This window comes from Rhamphochromis sp. 'chilingali' (assembly GCF_963969265.1).
Source record: "Rhamphochromis sp. 'chilingali' genome assembly, chromosome: 5".
NCBI lineage: Eukaryota > Metazoa > Chordata > Actinopteri > Cichliformes > Cichlidae > Rhamphochromis > Rhamphochromis sp. 'chilingali'.
Genome location: NC_137932.1, coordinates 34,163,376 through 34,181,253, shown reverse-complemented (window position 1 = coordinate 34,181,253; position 17,878 = coordinate 34,163,376). Strand labels below are relative to the sequence as shown.

Genomic DNA, 17,878 nt, shown 5'->3' with positions numbered 1-17,878 from the left:
CACTCAATGTCTGGGGTGACAAGGTACTAAACCCTGAGTTGCTCATGACTGGAGTGTGAGCAGGTGATAGATGTAGAAAGACCATGCTTACTTGAATGAGACATGTTATATAAAGCACATTGAGTGCTTAAGTCGAGTAGAAAAGTGCTATATAAGAATCAGTGTGTGTTGTGAATTTATTATTATGCCAATATTTTTCTATTCACTCACTAATAAGTCATCATCTTACTACAAAAACTAACTTACAGAGTTTGCAGTATAATATAACCAGGGGACTTAGGAAAGCTAGACAGATAACTGATTGTATAACTTCCACCAGGTCACCAGCAAACCACTTAGTTGGTTGGTTCTATTTTAGCCACACACTTCTCAAGTACAGAAGATATTACATTTCAGCTCAGCTCTCTTACTTGAAATTACTTGTTGGCACCTACAAGGCACAAACTACCCGAGTATTGCTGCAAAGAGAATACAACAGTTTTCACAGTAGTTGCAATACTGCTGAGATGCATAGGCATTAGGGGTGCAACGATACACAAAATTCACAGTTCGGTTCGGTTCGATACTTTGGTGTCACGGTTCGATATTTTTTCGATACAAAAAAAATGTTCATGCCTTTTTAATTTGTCATTTATTAAAATTATAAATATATATTTTAACTCAAAAGTACAGTTTTTAAATTTAACCCTAACCCTTGTGCGTGTTTTTTATTTTGACAGCGAATGCGCACCTGCGGACCACTTATGTGCAGCCCTGGTTATTTAGCTCGTCATATTGCAGCCACAGAAATTATTTTGTCCATGAAACCATAAAGCTGCACTTTCTTTTTGCCTTATAGTCTGATTTGTCATAACTTCTCCGTTTTGTGGTAAGCTTTTCTTTGGCTGTCACTTCTTCACCCTGACCTGTCTTATTTGGCTCAGCAGAACTAAAATATATATCGTGCTGCTTTTACACACACACTCACATAAGCTCAGCAATTCTCTGCACGATCAACCTCTCACATGTTTAAGCTGCGGGAGATTTCACTTGTCATGTTTGCATAGTAAGCTAACGATTAATAAGACGATGTCAGAGGAATTGGTGCACAAATTATCATCACTCACAGATCAGTGCTGTCGCTCTCTATACACAGTTCGCACGATTGCAAAGTGAAAGCAAAAAAACAAGCGCAAATTCAAACTGATTTCAATATGTCACATATTGACAGTGGCTCACCGATGCCAATGACATAATTACCCAGCTACATTTCCGAAAGAATGCAAAAGCATTGACATATATTTTTCCTTCCTACAATAGCCCGACGGGCAGGGAAGAGATAGATTTTGGTAGCCCGACTGAAAAAATTGCTAGCCCCGGGACGTCGGGCTAGCGATATTGCAAGCCCTGTATCTGATTGAGGAATCACTCATCTTTGGAAAAGAGAGTTTATTACAGAGAAATGTCTCTTTCCAAAATAAAAGCTATACTATCCGTTTCTTCTGGGCTATATTCTCAGCAGCATAAGGAGAATCATGTGCTAACAGCTGTCTAAATGACTCGGCTAAAGTTAGTAGCATGCTTGTTGTTTTTGTCTTTGTACTAGGATGATGTCGGCGTAAATGTGCAGTCATATTCGTTGTGTTCCCACTAGTGCTTTCAGGTTGATCTCGTTGAAATGACCTTAACGCCACAACACGGCAAATCTCCGTTAACGAGCTACCGCCGATCGCCCCGTGCATGGGGCTAGACGGCCTACACGTTAACGAGCTAACTGCGCTAACACACTAGTTCCCACCCATGTAATTGAGCATTGCATGGCACATCCAACATACTGTTTTACTTTAGTTCATGACTCGCTTACCTTCAGGGTCATACGTCACATGAAAACCAAAATAATTCCAAACGCCAGATCTGAATGTTGCAAGGAGAGCTTAACTTCTGTCTTGTTAGCTTGCCCTGCGCTCTTCCTTCTGACTATGCTGTCTGTGTTGAGCGCTCAGTGGATCTGCGCTCGACAGTGCAGCCTAGGCGGAGTAGTCGAACGCAGATTCACTGAGCGCTCAACACAGACAGCATCGTCAGAAGGAAAGTTGATAAAATAAATTACAAATTTTGTATTGTTCAATACATATGCGTACCGAACCGAAAGCACTGTATCGAACGGTTCAATATCGATACGAATATCGTTGCACCCCTAATAGGCATTTATGTTTTTGCAGGAGTTCTTTAAAATTTAAGCAAAGCAAATGTCTTTGCTCTCATTGCTGACTTGTTTGCAGTGTAATTGGTTCAACACTGCTAGTCACATTGGTTCCCATTACCATAAGTCATTATAAACTTTTAAAGACGTTTGAATCAAAAGCATTCTGCATGACAAGTGTTTTCCACTCCTGTTATTTATATTAATAACACTACCAAATCCATGCTCTCAGGGCTTCATTTCAATGCATGTCCCACTTCAGGCTTGTTTCTCCTTCAAATGGATTCAAGCAGCATGATTATAGCAAGACTTCTTGAACTAATTAAGCCCAAGGTTACTGTCATCGCAGAGCTGCTCTCATGAGGATCTTGTAAGAAACCTCAAAAAAGAATTGCGAACCAGAATTTCTGTCTGTGATTTTTTTCAATGTTTTAATGGGAGGACTTTATTAGTCATAATTAAGGGTGAACTTCTGGGGAAATTGTCATACTCTGACAACTCGTGTCTGGCTTCAGATAATATTTTGTGAAATAGTAGTTTTCATTCAAGAATCTGATTGGAAGTAATGCACAGACTTCAGTGCACTGAGACCCTTAACACTGGTTTATAATTTGGGTCACTTACATTAATAAGATCTAATTGTGACTATCATTATTATTGTTATTACAAGTGTTGAAACCAGTGAATGTGTTTTCCTGTCAGTCATGTTATGAACGTACATCCAGAAGTAACTTACATCTTGGTTGGACATGTCCCAGTAAGGCCGTTCTCCATACGACATAACCTCCCACATGACAACACCGTAACTCCACACGTCACTTGCAGAGGTGAATTTACGGTACTGAATAGCTTCTGGTGCAGTCCACCGGACAGGGATTTTTCCACCCTGTTCAGTAAAACAGTATCAAACGATTTTTATGCATTTTTCAGTTATATGCAAAAATACACATAAGACACAAAACAGCTTTAGCAGACTTTTACCGACTTTTAGTTATTAGCTATAAGATTTAATAGCTACTAAATCCTTTATCAATGTCATAAAGCTTAGTGTAAATAGTTGGCTGGTCTTGCTCTTTTGCTTCTGAGAACCTTGACGAAAGTGCATCCATTCTTCTTTTTACAATGTAAAAAAATGTAATGCAAACTTAATGTTTTACCATTTTTACTGTTTTGCTGCTCACAAAACCGATATCAGCTGAAAGACTACACACTTGAAGTACTGGCTTGGTATTTTGTGGAGTTGCAATTGAATGTCCATCATATATTCGAACCACCCTAAATATTACATTACACATTTTTATCTTTTTCTTGAGGACATTTCCAGTCCTTCCCTTCACCATAATGCTAATGAGTAAAATCCATTTTTAGTGTTGCCATTTTACAATTTTACAAATTAATCTGATTCACTTTAAGGGTCTCTTGATTATTGAAGAATTCAGGTTGTTCCCTGTTGTGAATTCGCCAGATGGCCACTAATAACAGCATTTAAAATTCCAGACATTTTAATGATTTTCATTTATATAACAATTATAATTGAACTCTAAAGCATTATTAAATATTCGATTTTAATGACTTACACCTTTAAAGCATTCCAAAAGACCGTCCTGTTAGGAAGTTGTGGTAAAATACACAGTTTCACATACTAAAAATGGTGTAGAGTAGGCTGGTGCTCACTCTAACATTCACAAGCAGTGACTTGATTAGAGAATTCAGACAGGGCTCTTGGTGGGGAGAGCAAGTGCTTTAATTGACTCACGGTTGTTGTGTAGACAGCCTCGGGATCGTCGTCTATCACCCTCGACAGGCCGAAGTCAGACACTTTACACACGAGATTGCAGTTGACCAGGATATTCCGTGCAGCCAGATCACGATGGACATATCCCATATCGGAAAGGTATCTCATTCCCGCTGCTATACCCCGCAACATTCCCACCAGCTGGATGACTGTGAACTGGCCATCGTGTTTCTGCATGGCACAGTAAAACACAGACAGGTCAGCCATTTTCACTGACCATGATGGAAATGTAGGTCACAGCACTGCAGCAGCTTCAGCACAAGATTTATGATATTTATGCACTGCACAAATTCTGCTGCAGACTCCCCACTCTCTGAGACATTTTCCAGCAAACTGCAGGGAAAAGTTACAAAAGATGCCGCTCAGAGCCTCCTGCACATCGAAGGTTATACTTACCCTGAGGAAAGCATCTAATGAGCCGTTCTCCATGTACTCGATGACAATCATGACTGGTTTTCCTGGAGAAATAAAAAAGAAAGGGGATTATTAATTAACACCTACATTTTATTTGCTCACAAAGTACTCCCTAATAAAAAGCAGTTATTTTTAACCATACATTTCATTGCATTTAATTAAAGCTCACCATCTGCTCCTTTTATTACTGCATCTAAATGAGGAAATGCGACTAATTTCATGTGGTACGTCAGTCGAACTTTGCCAGCTAAATCTATTCTGATAATGCAGGTCTTACAGAATGTTTGAACTCCTTCATTTAGAGTTTTAAACATTGTGTTTACCTCTCGTCACGACTCCCTCCAGATGAACGACATTAGGATGGTCAAATTGTCCCATAATGCTGGCTTCACACAGGAAGTCACGCCTCTGCTTCTCAGTGTATCCCACTTTGAGTGTCTTGATGGCAACTGACACATCCCGTTTTCCAGGCAGCTTCAGTCGGCCACTGCACACCTCTCCAAACTCTCCTGCGTGAGGTGAAACTTCATGAGTGAGGTGGAGAGTGGGTACAAAAAAACGAAGAAGCAGCACTTCAAGATGACAAATTTATTAGTGTATTTTGAGACAAAGCAGCTGTGCAGAGCAGGAATACAAATTGGAGTGTGACACCTTGTTATACTCAGGGGAATGCAGCCCACACCTATAATAAGACATGCTAGAGATGCATAGATACTGTCATTGACCGCCTCTGTAAAACCCATGTGGCAGCAATTTTTCAGCTGTGGGTAGCGCTGTGATTGCCTCTACCAAATGTAGCCCACACATTAATTGCAATGAACTTTTTTCCCCTCTTTGCAATTGCTCCATCAATACACGATGCATAAAGCTGTGTCCCCATTCAAGGTGTAAATATTTGGTTGTCAGTGTGATATACGAGAGCACCGACTGACTAAACACAAAGAGCTGAGAGACATGGGATGGGCTCACCTGCTCCAATAACCCGCTCGATTTTAATGCAAGAGGCATCCAGCTCCTTGGCAAATTGATGGACAGCCCTGTTCGGGTCCTCGTAGGTTTCGGGGTCAATGTAGGTTTTGGTGCCTGGAAATTTAACTGTAGAAAGGTAAGAGGATTACTGTTAATGATTAAATATGCACACTGCGCACCAGCGGGTGCTTGACAGGCAAACGATTGGTAAGGCCAGTGAGTCAGAGGGAATTGCTGAGCAGTCAGCGGCTGGTGTCAAAAAAGGGAAGCTAAGATTTGAGTAACCTGTGCGTTGTGCTTTTTATGAGGTTGTTGGTTACATTTCACCTCTTTGCAGAGACCGGCTGTATTCAACTCGGTGCTTTTCTATCCATGATATCATTCTATGGATAGCGGGGTATTTTTATGTGTGATTGAGTGGGTGCGGGGCTATCCCACTCTTAAATCTCCTATCAGTTTGCTCATAACAATAAGCTTTATAGCCAACAGTGAGCACGTTTTGTTTTGGGGGGTTTTGCATGTATTTGAATTTTTTGACTCATTTTTGAAGTTCTGCAGTTGCTAAATGACATTGGTTTTCAGGGTTCAGGAATTTATCAAAGAAATTTAAGTGTCTTTATTTTGGACTGTATAATTTTCAGACTGATAAGCAAAGGTGTTTATTTATGTATTTATTTTATTTATAAGGAACCCCATTAGCTTCCACAATAGTGGTCTTTCTGGGGCCCAAGCGATGAAGTATGATCTAATACAGCATTACACAGTAAAAAAGTAGATTAAAAAAATATCCACATCATTTGGCTCTTACAGCCACAGTGAGGTTTTGTAATTGTAAAAATATATGTTACAATGTTATTGATATTAGGCACAATACACAAGAATAAAAAACAGGTCACAACACTGGCCTCTTACAATATTTACAATAATTAAAAACTGTGTAAATAGACTTTATTTTATTTTTTTACATTAGGAATAGTAGCTTGTTCTCTAATTGCATAAGCCAGTTTATTCCACGTAAAAGATGCTCTAAATATCACAGTTTTTCAAAACGTTACTTTTGGCTTGAGGAATTACTATATTGCGCTTTTGTTAAAAATCATATATTTCATCTGGATACTGCAGCTGAGCAGAGAAAAAATGTGGTGTGTTTAACAGTGTTGCTTTCTTTATAAATAAAAGTAAGCCGTAGTGTAATTTAGCTTGTACTGGAAGCAAAAAAAGTTTATTATGCATTTGATCCAATACTGGTATAGCATGAACATCCTAACACTAATCTGGCTGCCTTACTCTGGACTAACTGAAGTCTGTTAAAGTCGGTCTTATTAGCTGCTGACACTTCTGTTTAGACCTATCACAGTCCTAATGCTGATATCCATGTTAAAACGTTTAATCTTTAATTATGATGGATCTCAATTTTGTAAATTTTTGAACGACATCTTATTGACTTTACCCACGACCAAATGGATTTAAAACTGAGGTCTAGATTTAGCACTACATATCTCTATTATAGCCCTAATCCCTAAACACCCTTAAAGGCCAAAAACTGCATATTCTAACACAAGTTAAGGATTTGGGATTAGGGCCATCATTGATAATTAGAGTAACAGTAAACTTACCAAACCATATGTTAGAAATGTAAAGGATGTTTTGTAAACAAATGTAAATAAATTTGTTTTTGTGGTAAATTTATTAAACAATTTTTTAGAGAAGTACTTCGGTTTAGAGGTACGTCAGGTGATTAAGGAACTTGGATGATATCCCAAATCTAAACCCTTACCACCAGGACTTAAAGAATATACTTAGGTAAGTTACTGAAACTGGACCACTTGAAATAAATATCTGGGTCTTCAAGTAGGTCAAATCAAACTACATATAATGTGTTGTTTCAAACTAGCTTGCTATGAGCTGCCTAATTTCATATAAAGTTCCCATTTCAAATGCAACTATACCATATAAAGGTCACCCAAACCAAAAATAGACATACAAAGACGTATTAATATTCTGGAATGAGTCTGCCCACCTGTAGAGATCTTCTAACAGTATGAAAATTGTTGAAATATATATATTTTTAAAATGCTCATCACCTTTTGCTTACATAGTCTCTCCCTATAACAGTCTTAATGAATTTTTGCTGCTACCCTGACAACTTGTCTCTAGGCTGGAAAATCAGTCGATCAATTTTTTTTTGATTTGACAATGCACAATGACATGCTTTGAAAAAGACAATAGAAAAGAACATCAAGGAAAGATGAGATGGTAAAGAACTGATGCAAATGAAACATTTTCCATCATAAGAAATGAATGAAGCTAAATGAGATTTTGAGACAGGTTTGCTACTTTTGTTAGACTCTGGCACCCTAGGCATTTGGGAACGTCTTAAAATTAACTCTGTGCAATTCCCAACATCAGTGATAAGGGAACGGTTCATGAATATCCATTACGTAAGACCAAAAACAGTTTGTTGGAAATAAATCAAACAAAACAAGGTTAGGGAGAGGACGGGGGCAGGGAGGGGGTTACTATTTCAAACAGCTCTCCAAATTAACAGTAAATTACAATATTATGCACTATTAGGTTAACAGACCACTTTTGGGGGTTGTTACAGTGTGTATTTGAAATTTATGCTGATAACAACATAACCTGTCAACTTAAAAAATTTAATGAGACACTACAGCTATAAGACTCTGGTCAAAAACAACACAACAGCACAACGAGCACATTCAATCGGAGAGACAATTATTCTCTGAAAAGCAGTCTATTCAATGCACCAGTGTAAATACAGCTAAAGCATTGTGCTCCGGCAAGGGGACACCAGCAGCTGAGATTTCCCTCGACTTGCTCGGATAATTGCTTCGTCCATCCAAGACGTCTGGGATCTGATAGGAGATGTCTTATCATGACTTCCTCGCCTCTTCATGGCAGACAAATTGGGTCTACATGTTGGATTTATGTGCTATCTAGCTTCTCTGTCACCCTGGAAGTCTCCCGTCATTTGATATTGCACAGATCTTGTCCATTAAGCCCAAATCTAGCATTGTTTGTATTTTCTCCCAGTGCTTTTTCCCCTGGCAGGTTGGGTTGAGCTGTGATCTGTTCAGGTGGATCTATCAGATACTTAGCAGTAGCCAACCTAGAACTGCTTCTGCTCTAGCAATGCACTTAGTGACACCCCTGACCCTTTGTTTCCAAATCAGCAGTTTGCCTACAGCGCAGATCATTATGGTTCCACTTGGGAAAGCTGTCTGCAGCTGGAGCTCCAGGGTTATTATTAGGGGTGGTGTATCAGTTTTAAAAAAAATACCTAAATGATAAAAGCAGCAGCTACAACTGTATGCACACCAAAAACCCTGTCAACCACTAAAACCACCTGCCTTATGGTTACATTTTTAAAGGACTCCCTTTTGTATGCTTGTCAGTCCTTTTATCCCTGCCTGGCAGCTGTCAGATTCATGTGTTTTTGGCCCCTGACTTCTTTATCTCAACAGGCTGAGTCTGGCAAATCAGCAACAGATTTTGCTTGATAGATGAGTTGGGATGAAACAGACATGCCTCGAAGTGCTAAAAGATTTTAAGGCCTAGACATCGATGCAATATTTGTACGTGCGTGTGTGTATACCATCTACATACAGGTGCTGTAAGTGTGTTTGCGGATAAGGAATGCAGGCACTCACACTGGAAGTAGAGCTCCTCATCTCCCTCCTGATCAGCTTTGCTGTACCCGCAGTGCCTGTACAAGCGGAAGACGAAGAGAGCAGCAGAATCAACTGATTGTGCAGAGGAAATAAATGCCCTAATTTACAAGAATTTTAATGCAAGACAAATCCCTCAAGAAACCCAGCTGAGCAGCAGGAGCTGTGAACCCAACAGCCTCAACTAGGAAAAGTAGCTCAAGCATCTAATCATGTAAGATATCCAATAATACATGCACTGTAAAGTACTTTTCAACACGTCTTGCAATATTAACGTGTTGAAGGTTCCCTTAAGCAAGTGATTTGCTGGACAAGGCTGGTCTTTGTGAAAAAAGGTGAATGACATAGGAAGATTAAATAAGCCACAAATGATGGACATGCACTTACTGTGGATGAAAATGCTCACGTATGTAGCAAAGCATGTCTCCTTTGTTTCTACTACATGTTTTAAGATTCGAGAATTTTTTTCTGTCTAAAGTGAAGTATTTTGGTTCGTCCGTCTCCAAATTCAAGGAAGACTTCTGATCTTTTTGACATGCTTTATCCAGAAATGGAGTATGCTACTCAGAAATGGTGTTAGATGGTCTTATTCACGTTATGTATGTTGTGAGTAGGTTTAAGTGGAAATTATTTGTCACACATACATAGTAGGACATATGTTGATGGGACATTCTGAGCCTTAGCAGTCTCATAAAGCTTGTATTGTTTGTTGCTTTTTTGAGACAAGAGATATTGAAGGAGCTTACACAGAACATCCCAAAGTAAAAGTACCAATTTATGTTGTGCACATGCCATGTTCAGCAGAATCCTGTGGAGACTTCACTACTTAACATTCCACATCCACATCATGTCTTTTATCCTGCCTTCCTTCTCTCTCCCTAACTGGGCACGGCAGATAGCTGCCCCTCTCTGAGCCTGGTTCTGCCGGAGGTTTCTTCCTGTTAAAAGGGAGTTTTTCCTTCCCACTGCCGCCAAAGGGCTTGCTCATTGGGGGTCATATGATCGCTTGAGGCGACTGTTGTTGTGATTTGGCGCTGTATAAATAAAATTGAATTGAATTGAATTGAATTAGCATTTAACAGCAAACCTCTTAGGCCTAGCGGTCAGGCTGCATTTCAGGCAACTACTAAAAAAATCAACACAATTTCCAAAACAACAGTTACAGCTCCAACACATAAACATTGGTACCTTTTAAATCAAGTTTCAGAGACTTGGAGGTAGGGACCTATGTTACTATCTGCTCCTCAAATAGTTCAAAATTTAAATAATTCATTAATTGCAACAACTCTATAATGATATTTTAGGTAGCATGTGGCAAAGACACAACTCTGAAGATGGTGTTTTATACAGTGACCTGAAGCAGCGATTATTTATGTATTTATTTTATTTTTTATGCTTTTTCTTATACAAGCAAAAGGAAAAAATAATTATGCTCTGTATCTTGTAAAACACATATTTCTAACAATGTGACTTACTCATCGGTATGTTTTCATATATTGTATATAGTTAAAATAATGACATATGACTCGACTGAAGATGTATGAACTAACTAACTTCATTAGTACTTAATAGTATGACCAACAAAGTTATAATAATTAAAAAAATATTTTAAAAAGAAACCTTTAGTTTTGCAAGCAATGGGGGATGCTCTCATGAATATCATTTAACGGTTTAATTCATTTGCATCACTAATGTGATGCACACAGAAAGGGTGATGTTACCACAGTCAGAGCTCACTTTATTAATGTCATGTAAAATCATGCTGATTCTACCTGTGAGCGCTGAGCCACTTTTTTTTTGACACAAAAAGCCCACCTTGGATTAGAATGCTCCAATTCTGATGAATCCATCATGAATCATGGATGAAATTCCACTTGTATAGATGAAAACAGATAAAATGTGTGAGGGAATGGTGATAATGACAGTGGACTGGGTGCTTTGTGATGGTGGAAAAAAACATCAGCACCATACTTCATTTTGCCCTCAGGATTTTTCATACACTCACACACAGGAATGCAGAGCCAAAGCTTTCTCATTGTTGAGTGCTTGTTTCATAATGGTACTGCAAAAAATAGCTTAAATTTTGTTTAGAGTGGAAAAAAAAAGAAAAATGATGCCTCATAGCCCATTAGCACAGCATGCCACAAGATGACGGGTGGATGTGTGTGTATGCGTGTGCACTGTGTGTGCGTGCGTGAGTGAGTGACGACTCCACTGGCGTGGAGGTCTTGTGAGTGACAGAAAAGCTAATTGACAAGCGCAGACTCACAGGAGCGGAGAGTCAATGGGGCCCGCGAGAGCGTACCTTCTCCCGATGATGAAGCCAAACACCATGAACACCAGTATGATGGTCCCCGCCACGGCCACCACTGCAATGATGATGACGGGGTTCTGCTCACTAGAGACGATTGCAGCTGATGAAATGGACACACACACCAAAGAAAAACGGAAACACTTTGAGTGAACTTCAGCACATCAGACTACAATCTGCAGGACATTTGGTAATTGAGCCCATTGAGTAGCATGGAGATTGATAACGTGCCCCACCCCCCACCCTTTTCCTAACCTCTGAGAGAGTGGAAGAGGGACGTTTCTATTTTTGAGCTGTCCTTATACACACGGCTCTACTGTTTCAGAAAGTGGGCTTAATAGTCCCAGACGGCGACAGCGATGCCCTTCATCTCAAACAAAGACACATTCAGGTTGAATTGTTTCCCATGCACAGCTCTCACTGTGCTCAGACAGTTTGCACTGACAAACTGGTGAGTGCAATCGTAAAAAGAGGATACTTGTGCATTTCAGATCAAGTGGGTCCGCACTGTGTAAATACTGAGAAATGCAGTATCAGGAAAAAAGTGGAAGCTATAAAAAAAATCTGTCATGTGCCTTTTGTCCAATCAAAAATCAATATTAGCAATCATCTATTTGGAGAAGAATTTTACTGTCATATTACACACTTGCAGGTTTTCCTCTGGAAGCTGTGGTTCACTGTCTCGGTCAAGGACATTATCACAACCATGCCTAGACTGCAAACTTCTAACCTTGATACAGGACACACTCGGCATGTGGTTATGAGTAATTAACGTGTCCTTTTATGCAGAAATGTTGGATGTAAAATGGGCAAGGGTGTAATTTTGGGTGAACAGGCTGGATGGTAGATCTCAAAACTAAAGAGAAATTAATGCAAACAGAGGATTAAATGCGGAAAAAACTGAAACTTTGTTTTTGGGTACTTTTTAAAAAAAAGAAAAAAAAAAGGAAAAAAAAGAAGAAGAAACAATTCAAGCTTTATTAATGCTAAAAAAAATAAAATAAATATTTACATACTCCAACATTTTGGGTTGCCAAGAAAATCCCTTTGGCAGTTACAGAAAGAGCAGTGTGCCTGCTTAATTTCGGAAAACACGTTAAAGATCCAATATCCATTTATTGTGTTATTCCGTAACAACTCCTTCATTAAAGATTTATTCAAATTCATAACCGCTAATAACTTCCAAACTATTGCTGCTGCTGTTTAAAAAGCATATCATTTGTTCTTTAATATTATAGTAAATTTATAAATATCACAAAAAAAAAAAAGGGCATTAACAGTAACCCGGCAATGTTTCTATGTCAACAGAAGGGATTGCGACCTTACCTCGTGTATGTCTTTCACAAAATTGTATAACGCCAGACTTTCAATAACACACTTTAAAACTCAGGGCTGAGCTAATGTAATGTGTTTATCCTCTCGACACTACAGCAGTTTGTCCTTGTGCTTAGCGATTTTTCCCACGATGTGTTGTCAGCATAAAGTCAAAGCAATTTGTGTTTGCATTGCTTGAAAGCAACTAATTTCCCTGGGCTATTACTACAGTAGAAGGAAATATTAACAAGTTGTGCCTAAATATTTGAGTGGGGAAAACTGTGTTACAGCCACAGAGTCCCATCTTATAAAGCTCACGCTGAATATTTTCGTCATTAGGTGTTTTGAAATAGGTTTGTTCGACACACCCAAAACATCTTTTTTGACTCTAATAGGGATCTCAGACTTAATCAGAGAAAATCATAAACTCACCATGAAACTAGAGATTAAAGGGTGCTGGGGGTCATTTTTACTATAGAATTCCATACAATCTGTATAACATTACCAAAACAAAAAGACAGGAGTTGCCCCCTGCTGGCCGTTAGAGAGAATGCAGGTTTCACACACTTCCGTAGCGCCTTCACTTCAGACTGAAAATCTATCTTTTGTTTACAGTTAGTGCACTGCTGTGGCCCAGCATCAGTTAAACTGGAGTCATACTGCTGCGCCTAACTAAACCACATACTGCTTCCGCCCACATGGATCGATGCTTAACCACAATTAAGTGTAAATTTATTAATTAGTTATTTTTAATATTTGATTTTTTTTTACCTTTGTTATACAGGAAAGGAGGGCTGACAGAGAAAGAATGTGGGTGACTGACACATGCTTAAACCCAGGCCTCTGCAGTAATTGTTGGTATGTAGGTCACCTAATCAACCAGGTGAGCTACTGTGGCACCCTATGTGGTTCATTTTGATCTAAAATAAAGTAATAAATTGTGCAAACCTAATTGCCATTTATCACATTCTTATATCACCCTATAAATGTTGCTAAAGTAACACAGAGAAGATGAGAGTCCTCATTGGTGAGGGCCCTAAAGCTAAATCTATGCTATCAGAATATGTAGTTTTTGTGTTTTTTATTGTATAATTGCTCTTCCAACTCTTGGCAATCAGGGAAAAATAGCCAGTGATACAAACATCACCAACTATTTAAATCAGGGGTGTCAAACTCAAATACACAGTGGGCCAAAATTCAAAACTGGAACAAAGTCGCAGGCTAACATTAATATTTATTGAAATATATTTATTCCTCCAGATATAAGAATGAATCTTTTCTTATGGACTCAAACACGTTTTGCTGAAAAACTGAATATGGAACAAGCAAAGCTTAATACTAAACAATATATATATTAGCTGTATAATACCAGTAGGCCAGCTCTAATAGTAATTTGGTATGGCTTCATGGGCCAAATGTAATTAGTCTGTGGGCCAAATTTGGCCCGCGGGCCAGAGTTTGACACCTATGATTTAAATTGTTTCCAAAAGGAAAAAAGTCATGTTTACTTGTCTCCAAAATATTGGTGTAGTCTTATAGTGAGGATTTATCCTTCAGGGTGAAAACTTCACCATAGCTTTATCATAATCGCAAACTCCACCACAACTTAACGTGATGTGCACCCCCCGATTAATGTACTAACTAACTAACTACGACATAAACAATCATAAACAAAGATTGGGGACCCAGGCAGGAAAAAAGTCCAAGCATTATATTTGTTTCAGTACATAAAATACCAGGACAAGACCATGACTAGGCCGCTTACATAAATTAGGTCATAGACTCTATAAAGATTCACTGCCTTGGAGTGTTAGTCCTTGTGATGACTTGATTAAGCAATGGGCAGTCTTACCAACTAGGAAAAAAAGTTATCAACTGCCAGAAAGTTTTATTCTAAGTTTTAAATGCAGGTACTCTAAATTGCTACACTTGAGTATCGCAAAAAGTGAAATATGGTCAGCATTAATACTTCAGGAATATGGTGAAATCTAAGGAAGTTATAGAGGACAGGCTTTATTTCTACTTGCAATGATTATTACAACAATGCATAAAACTGTAAAGCATGGTGACAGAAACACTAAGCCCTACCTGTGGCCTCTTCCTTGGTGGTTATCTCTAGTCTAGGCCCAAAGGTGCCATATCCTGCTTCTGTGAAAGCCCTAATCTGGAACACATAGGCTGTGCTGGGCTTTAGGTTGTTCACCGTAGCTGATGTGGACTTTGACCTCACAGTAGAGTAAATCCGGTCCTTCTGATCCTGCACAGGAAAAAAAAAGGTAATTTTACCCATTTTATATAGTATAAGTTGTCTTTATTAGCATTTTGAAATGCTTTCACATTACTGCTGATGACATTTACATTCAAATTTACGTGAGTCACAACTTTTTAAAATGACAAAGTTAAGGCAAATGAAGCTTATTAATAAGAATAATCAGTGACTGAGTTATATCACTGTAGTTTTAGCCTGGCCTTTGTTACGACTTTCAGAATTTATGTCACGAAAATGGTGAACATCACATTTTTCTGATTGTAGATTCTAGAAGACAAAAAGTTCTAACTGAAATCATTATCTACCATTAGGCAGCATGCCTCGAGGAGAACATAAAGGCATCTGAAAATATCTTTTCCATCAAGGAATACATTTGGATTCACAGGCTGCACGCGCTGTGTGCTTTGCTGAGCAAAACATTTACAGATCAACAGCAAAAGCCCAAATGGAATGCCAGGCTCTGTTACGGGTGCGGTCATTTCTTCCAACTTTCCACTTTTACAGCTGGGCAGACCACAGCCATAGTACGTGACACAGAAGACTGATTCGTCAGTGTACACAAGAGACTGCGGCCAGCAGGACTGACATCAGCGCTCTGCTACTCTGCCTTTGATTTGCTGGGTTAAATTCGCTTCGTTAAACCTCGCAGCAAAAAGCTGATGCGCTCAGACTTGAAACACAGTGAAACAGTAGCATAATCTATGCAGAACGGGAAAGGAGATAACAGTAACAGATTACTAATTCTAGCAGAGCAGCAGCCATGGATTGCGCGTGTGCTAACATGTGTGTGGGGGTGGCTGTGAAGGACTATAGCCTGATTAAAATCTTATGAGCATCTCATTCATTATTGCAATTATGAGACAAAGAAGGTACTTGCAGAATCTTGTGCATTCCACTCACAGCCACGTGCAAACAGAATGCAAAATGAGTTGGAGTGGGCAAAAAAAGAAATGGTGCTTCGGGAAGAGACACAGACAAACAAATGTAGCGCAAACTTACTTTTTCATAATATTTGATCTCATATTCTGTGATGACACCGTTGGGTTGCTGGGGCTCCTGCCAGGAGAGGTGGACGCTGTGCTGCTGCACTCTCTCTTTGATGACCTCGCTGACCTGGGACGGAGCTGTTTAGAGAAGAACATGTCAATAAGTGCAGGGCAAACCCTCTCAGCATGCACAGGCATAAGGCCAGCCGCAAATGAGCCGCACCAGCTCCTCCACCAACACTCGCAGGCCCTCTGTACATGATGAATATTCACATGGACGCTTCTAAATGTTTACACCTCATGATCAAAATTTCAATTACACCACCAACAGCAGAAGGTGGCATTATTCCAGCCAGGAGAAAACCAAGATTTGTAGCTTGTGAATGACAGTTTAGTTCAATTACTCCCAACATTTCTAGTGGAACAAGCAGACACTTACTATCCCTCATGACAGAGCTGTTCAGAAAGCCTCTCAGAGGGAGAGGGGTGTACCTGTAACCTCCTGACACCAGTCATATGCACACCAATTATCTCGGGCTCTTTGCATGACTTATTTTAAGTGTCTGGCTGTCACTTACTGCTGCTACATTTAGTTTTGCTAAACAGTGCACAGAGATTTTTTCAGTTGTTCATGCCAGTAACAAAGGATAAATGATACACACATATGTAGACAGATTTTAAGCTAACTTTTGGGCCGTGTATTTGCTGTACTCCTGCTCTTTCTATATAGTAATGCTGTGGCCTCATCTACAGCTATTGTCCTTCAGGTTTAAAATTCATAAAACCATAGCTCAAACCAGTCAGCTGAAATGTAGCATAAAAAACCAAAAGGGTTTGGGTCAGGTTTTGGAACCGTCATTTCATTAGATCTGTTGATGGGTAAAATATGCTGTGCAAGATGTATCAACACACGCTGACCACTTCACCTTTTCCTTGTCTGGTATTAAACTGCAGTAGAATCAGCTTTTGAACAAAGTTTTCTGTAACGCCGAACGTCTTCTAGCTCAGCAGCTGTGTTTGCAGCTTCTCCTACAGCTTCCATTACCTTTACAGTACATCATTATCATCATTTTGATTATAATCACCGTAATTTTACAGCACTTTTCATAAAGACCCCAGTGAGGAAAAAAGAGGGCAAGCTTTTTGGATTAGCAAGCTTCACCCGGAGGAGATGATGCTTTCAAAAAATATGCTTTCTGCAAATCTGCACTCTAAACAGCCCCAAAATCCTTTCTGTAAACATACGGTAAAATCTTGATGACTCACACTCCTCTAGGGGCAAAACATATTAATTAACACATCTTTTCAAGTTTGAGAAAGCTGCCCTGGGGAAGATTTGAACTGTAAGGTAAAAGCCACCTGTCAAAAGCTGTGGTTGGATTTCTTTGCCTGGTCTTTAGATCAGCAACAAGCTTTGAAATGAAGGAAAAGTGTATGAATGAAGAACAAAGATACAAACTGAAATGTACTTATTGACTTAATTTTTTATTTATGTACAAATGTAACGAAAAACAACAACTGCCTTGCCTTTTGGCTGTTTGTAATATGTAAAAAATGCGTCAACCCAGTAGAGACAGTCTCTTCCTGTGAACAAACAGAAGCTGCTAAGTGTCTCTGTCATGCTCAGTGACCCCATGGGAGTTGAACCTCTCTACCTTTAATACAGTCTGACCTTAGATTGTTTTAAGATGACCTGCCACTAATGACTCTTGGTGGATTAAAACCTCATTAGGCCTCATCAGTGCTCCTAACAGTAATGCACAAGACAGCAAACACCCGAGACCTTGTCAAAAACCTGCTGTTGTGACATGTTCCCTCATAATCCACCCAAAACAGAGAAACGATGTGTCTTTTCTCAGCACAGTTAGCCAGTCAAAGGGATGACTGAGCTCTCTCTTACAAGTCACAACAAGCAGTTACTGCTGCCTTGGCTGCTTTCTCTCCCCCCA

The 17,878-nt window shown here is 39.3% G+C and overlaps 1 protein-coding gene across 4 annotated transcripts in view; it reads right to left on the bottom strand.

The window, feature by feature from the left end:
* epha7 (eph receptor A7) overlaps nt 1–17,878 on the bottom strand; it is an 86,562-nt gene that overhangs the window by 8,856 nt on the left and 59,828 nt on the right. Inside the window, exons 6-14 of one of the 4 annotated variants that reach the window (XM_080882081.1) lie at nt 15,943–16,067; nt 14,763–14,931; nt 11,319–11,463; nt 9,032–9,087; nt 5,361–5,486; nt 4,715–4,900; nt 4,374–4,435; nt 3,939–4,148; nt 2,919–3,068 (exon numbers count right to left, since the gene is read on the bottom strand). In XM_080882081.1, the coding sequence (XP_080738207.1) occupies nt 2,919–3,068; nt 3,939–4,148; nt 4,374–4,435; nt 4,715–4,900; nt 5,361–5,486; nt 9,032–9,087; nt 11,319–11,463; nt 14,763–14,931; nt 15,943–16,067 (1,229 nt within the window). The remainder of the gene's footprint in view (nt 1–2,918; nt 3,069–3,938; nt 4,149–4,373; nt 4,436–4,714; nt 4,901–5,360; nt 5,487–9,031; nt 9,088–11,318; nt 11,464–14,762; nt 14,932–15,942; nt 16,068–17,878) is intronic. The other 3 variants (XM_080882082.1, XM_080882084.1, XM_080882083.1) reach the window with 3 other exon arrangements.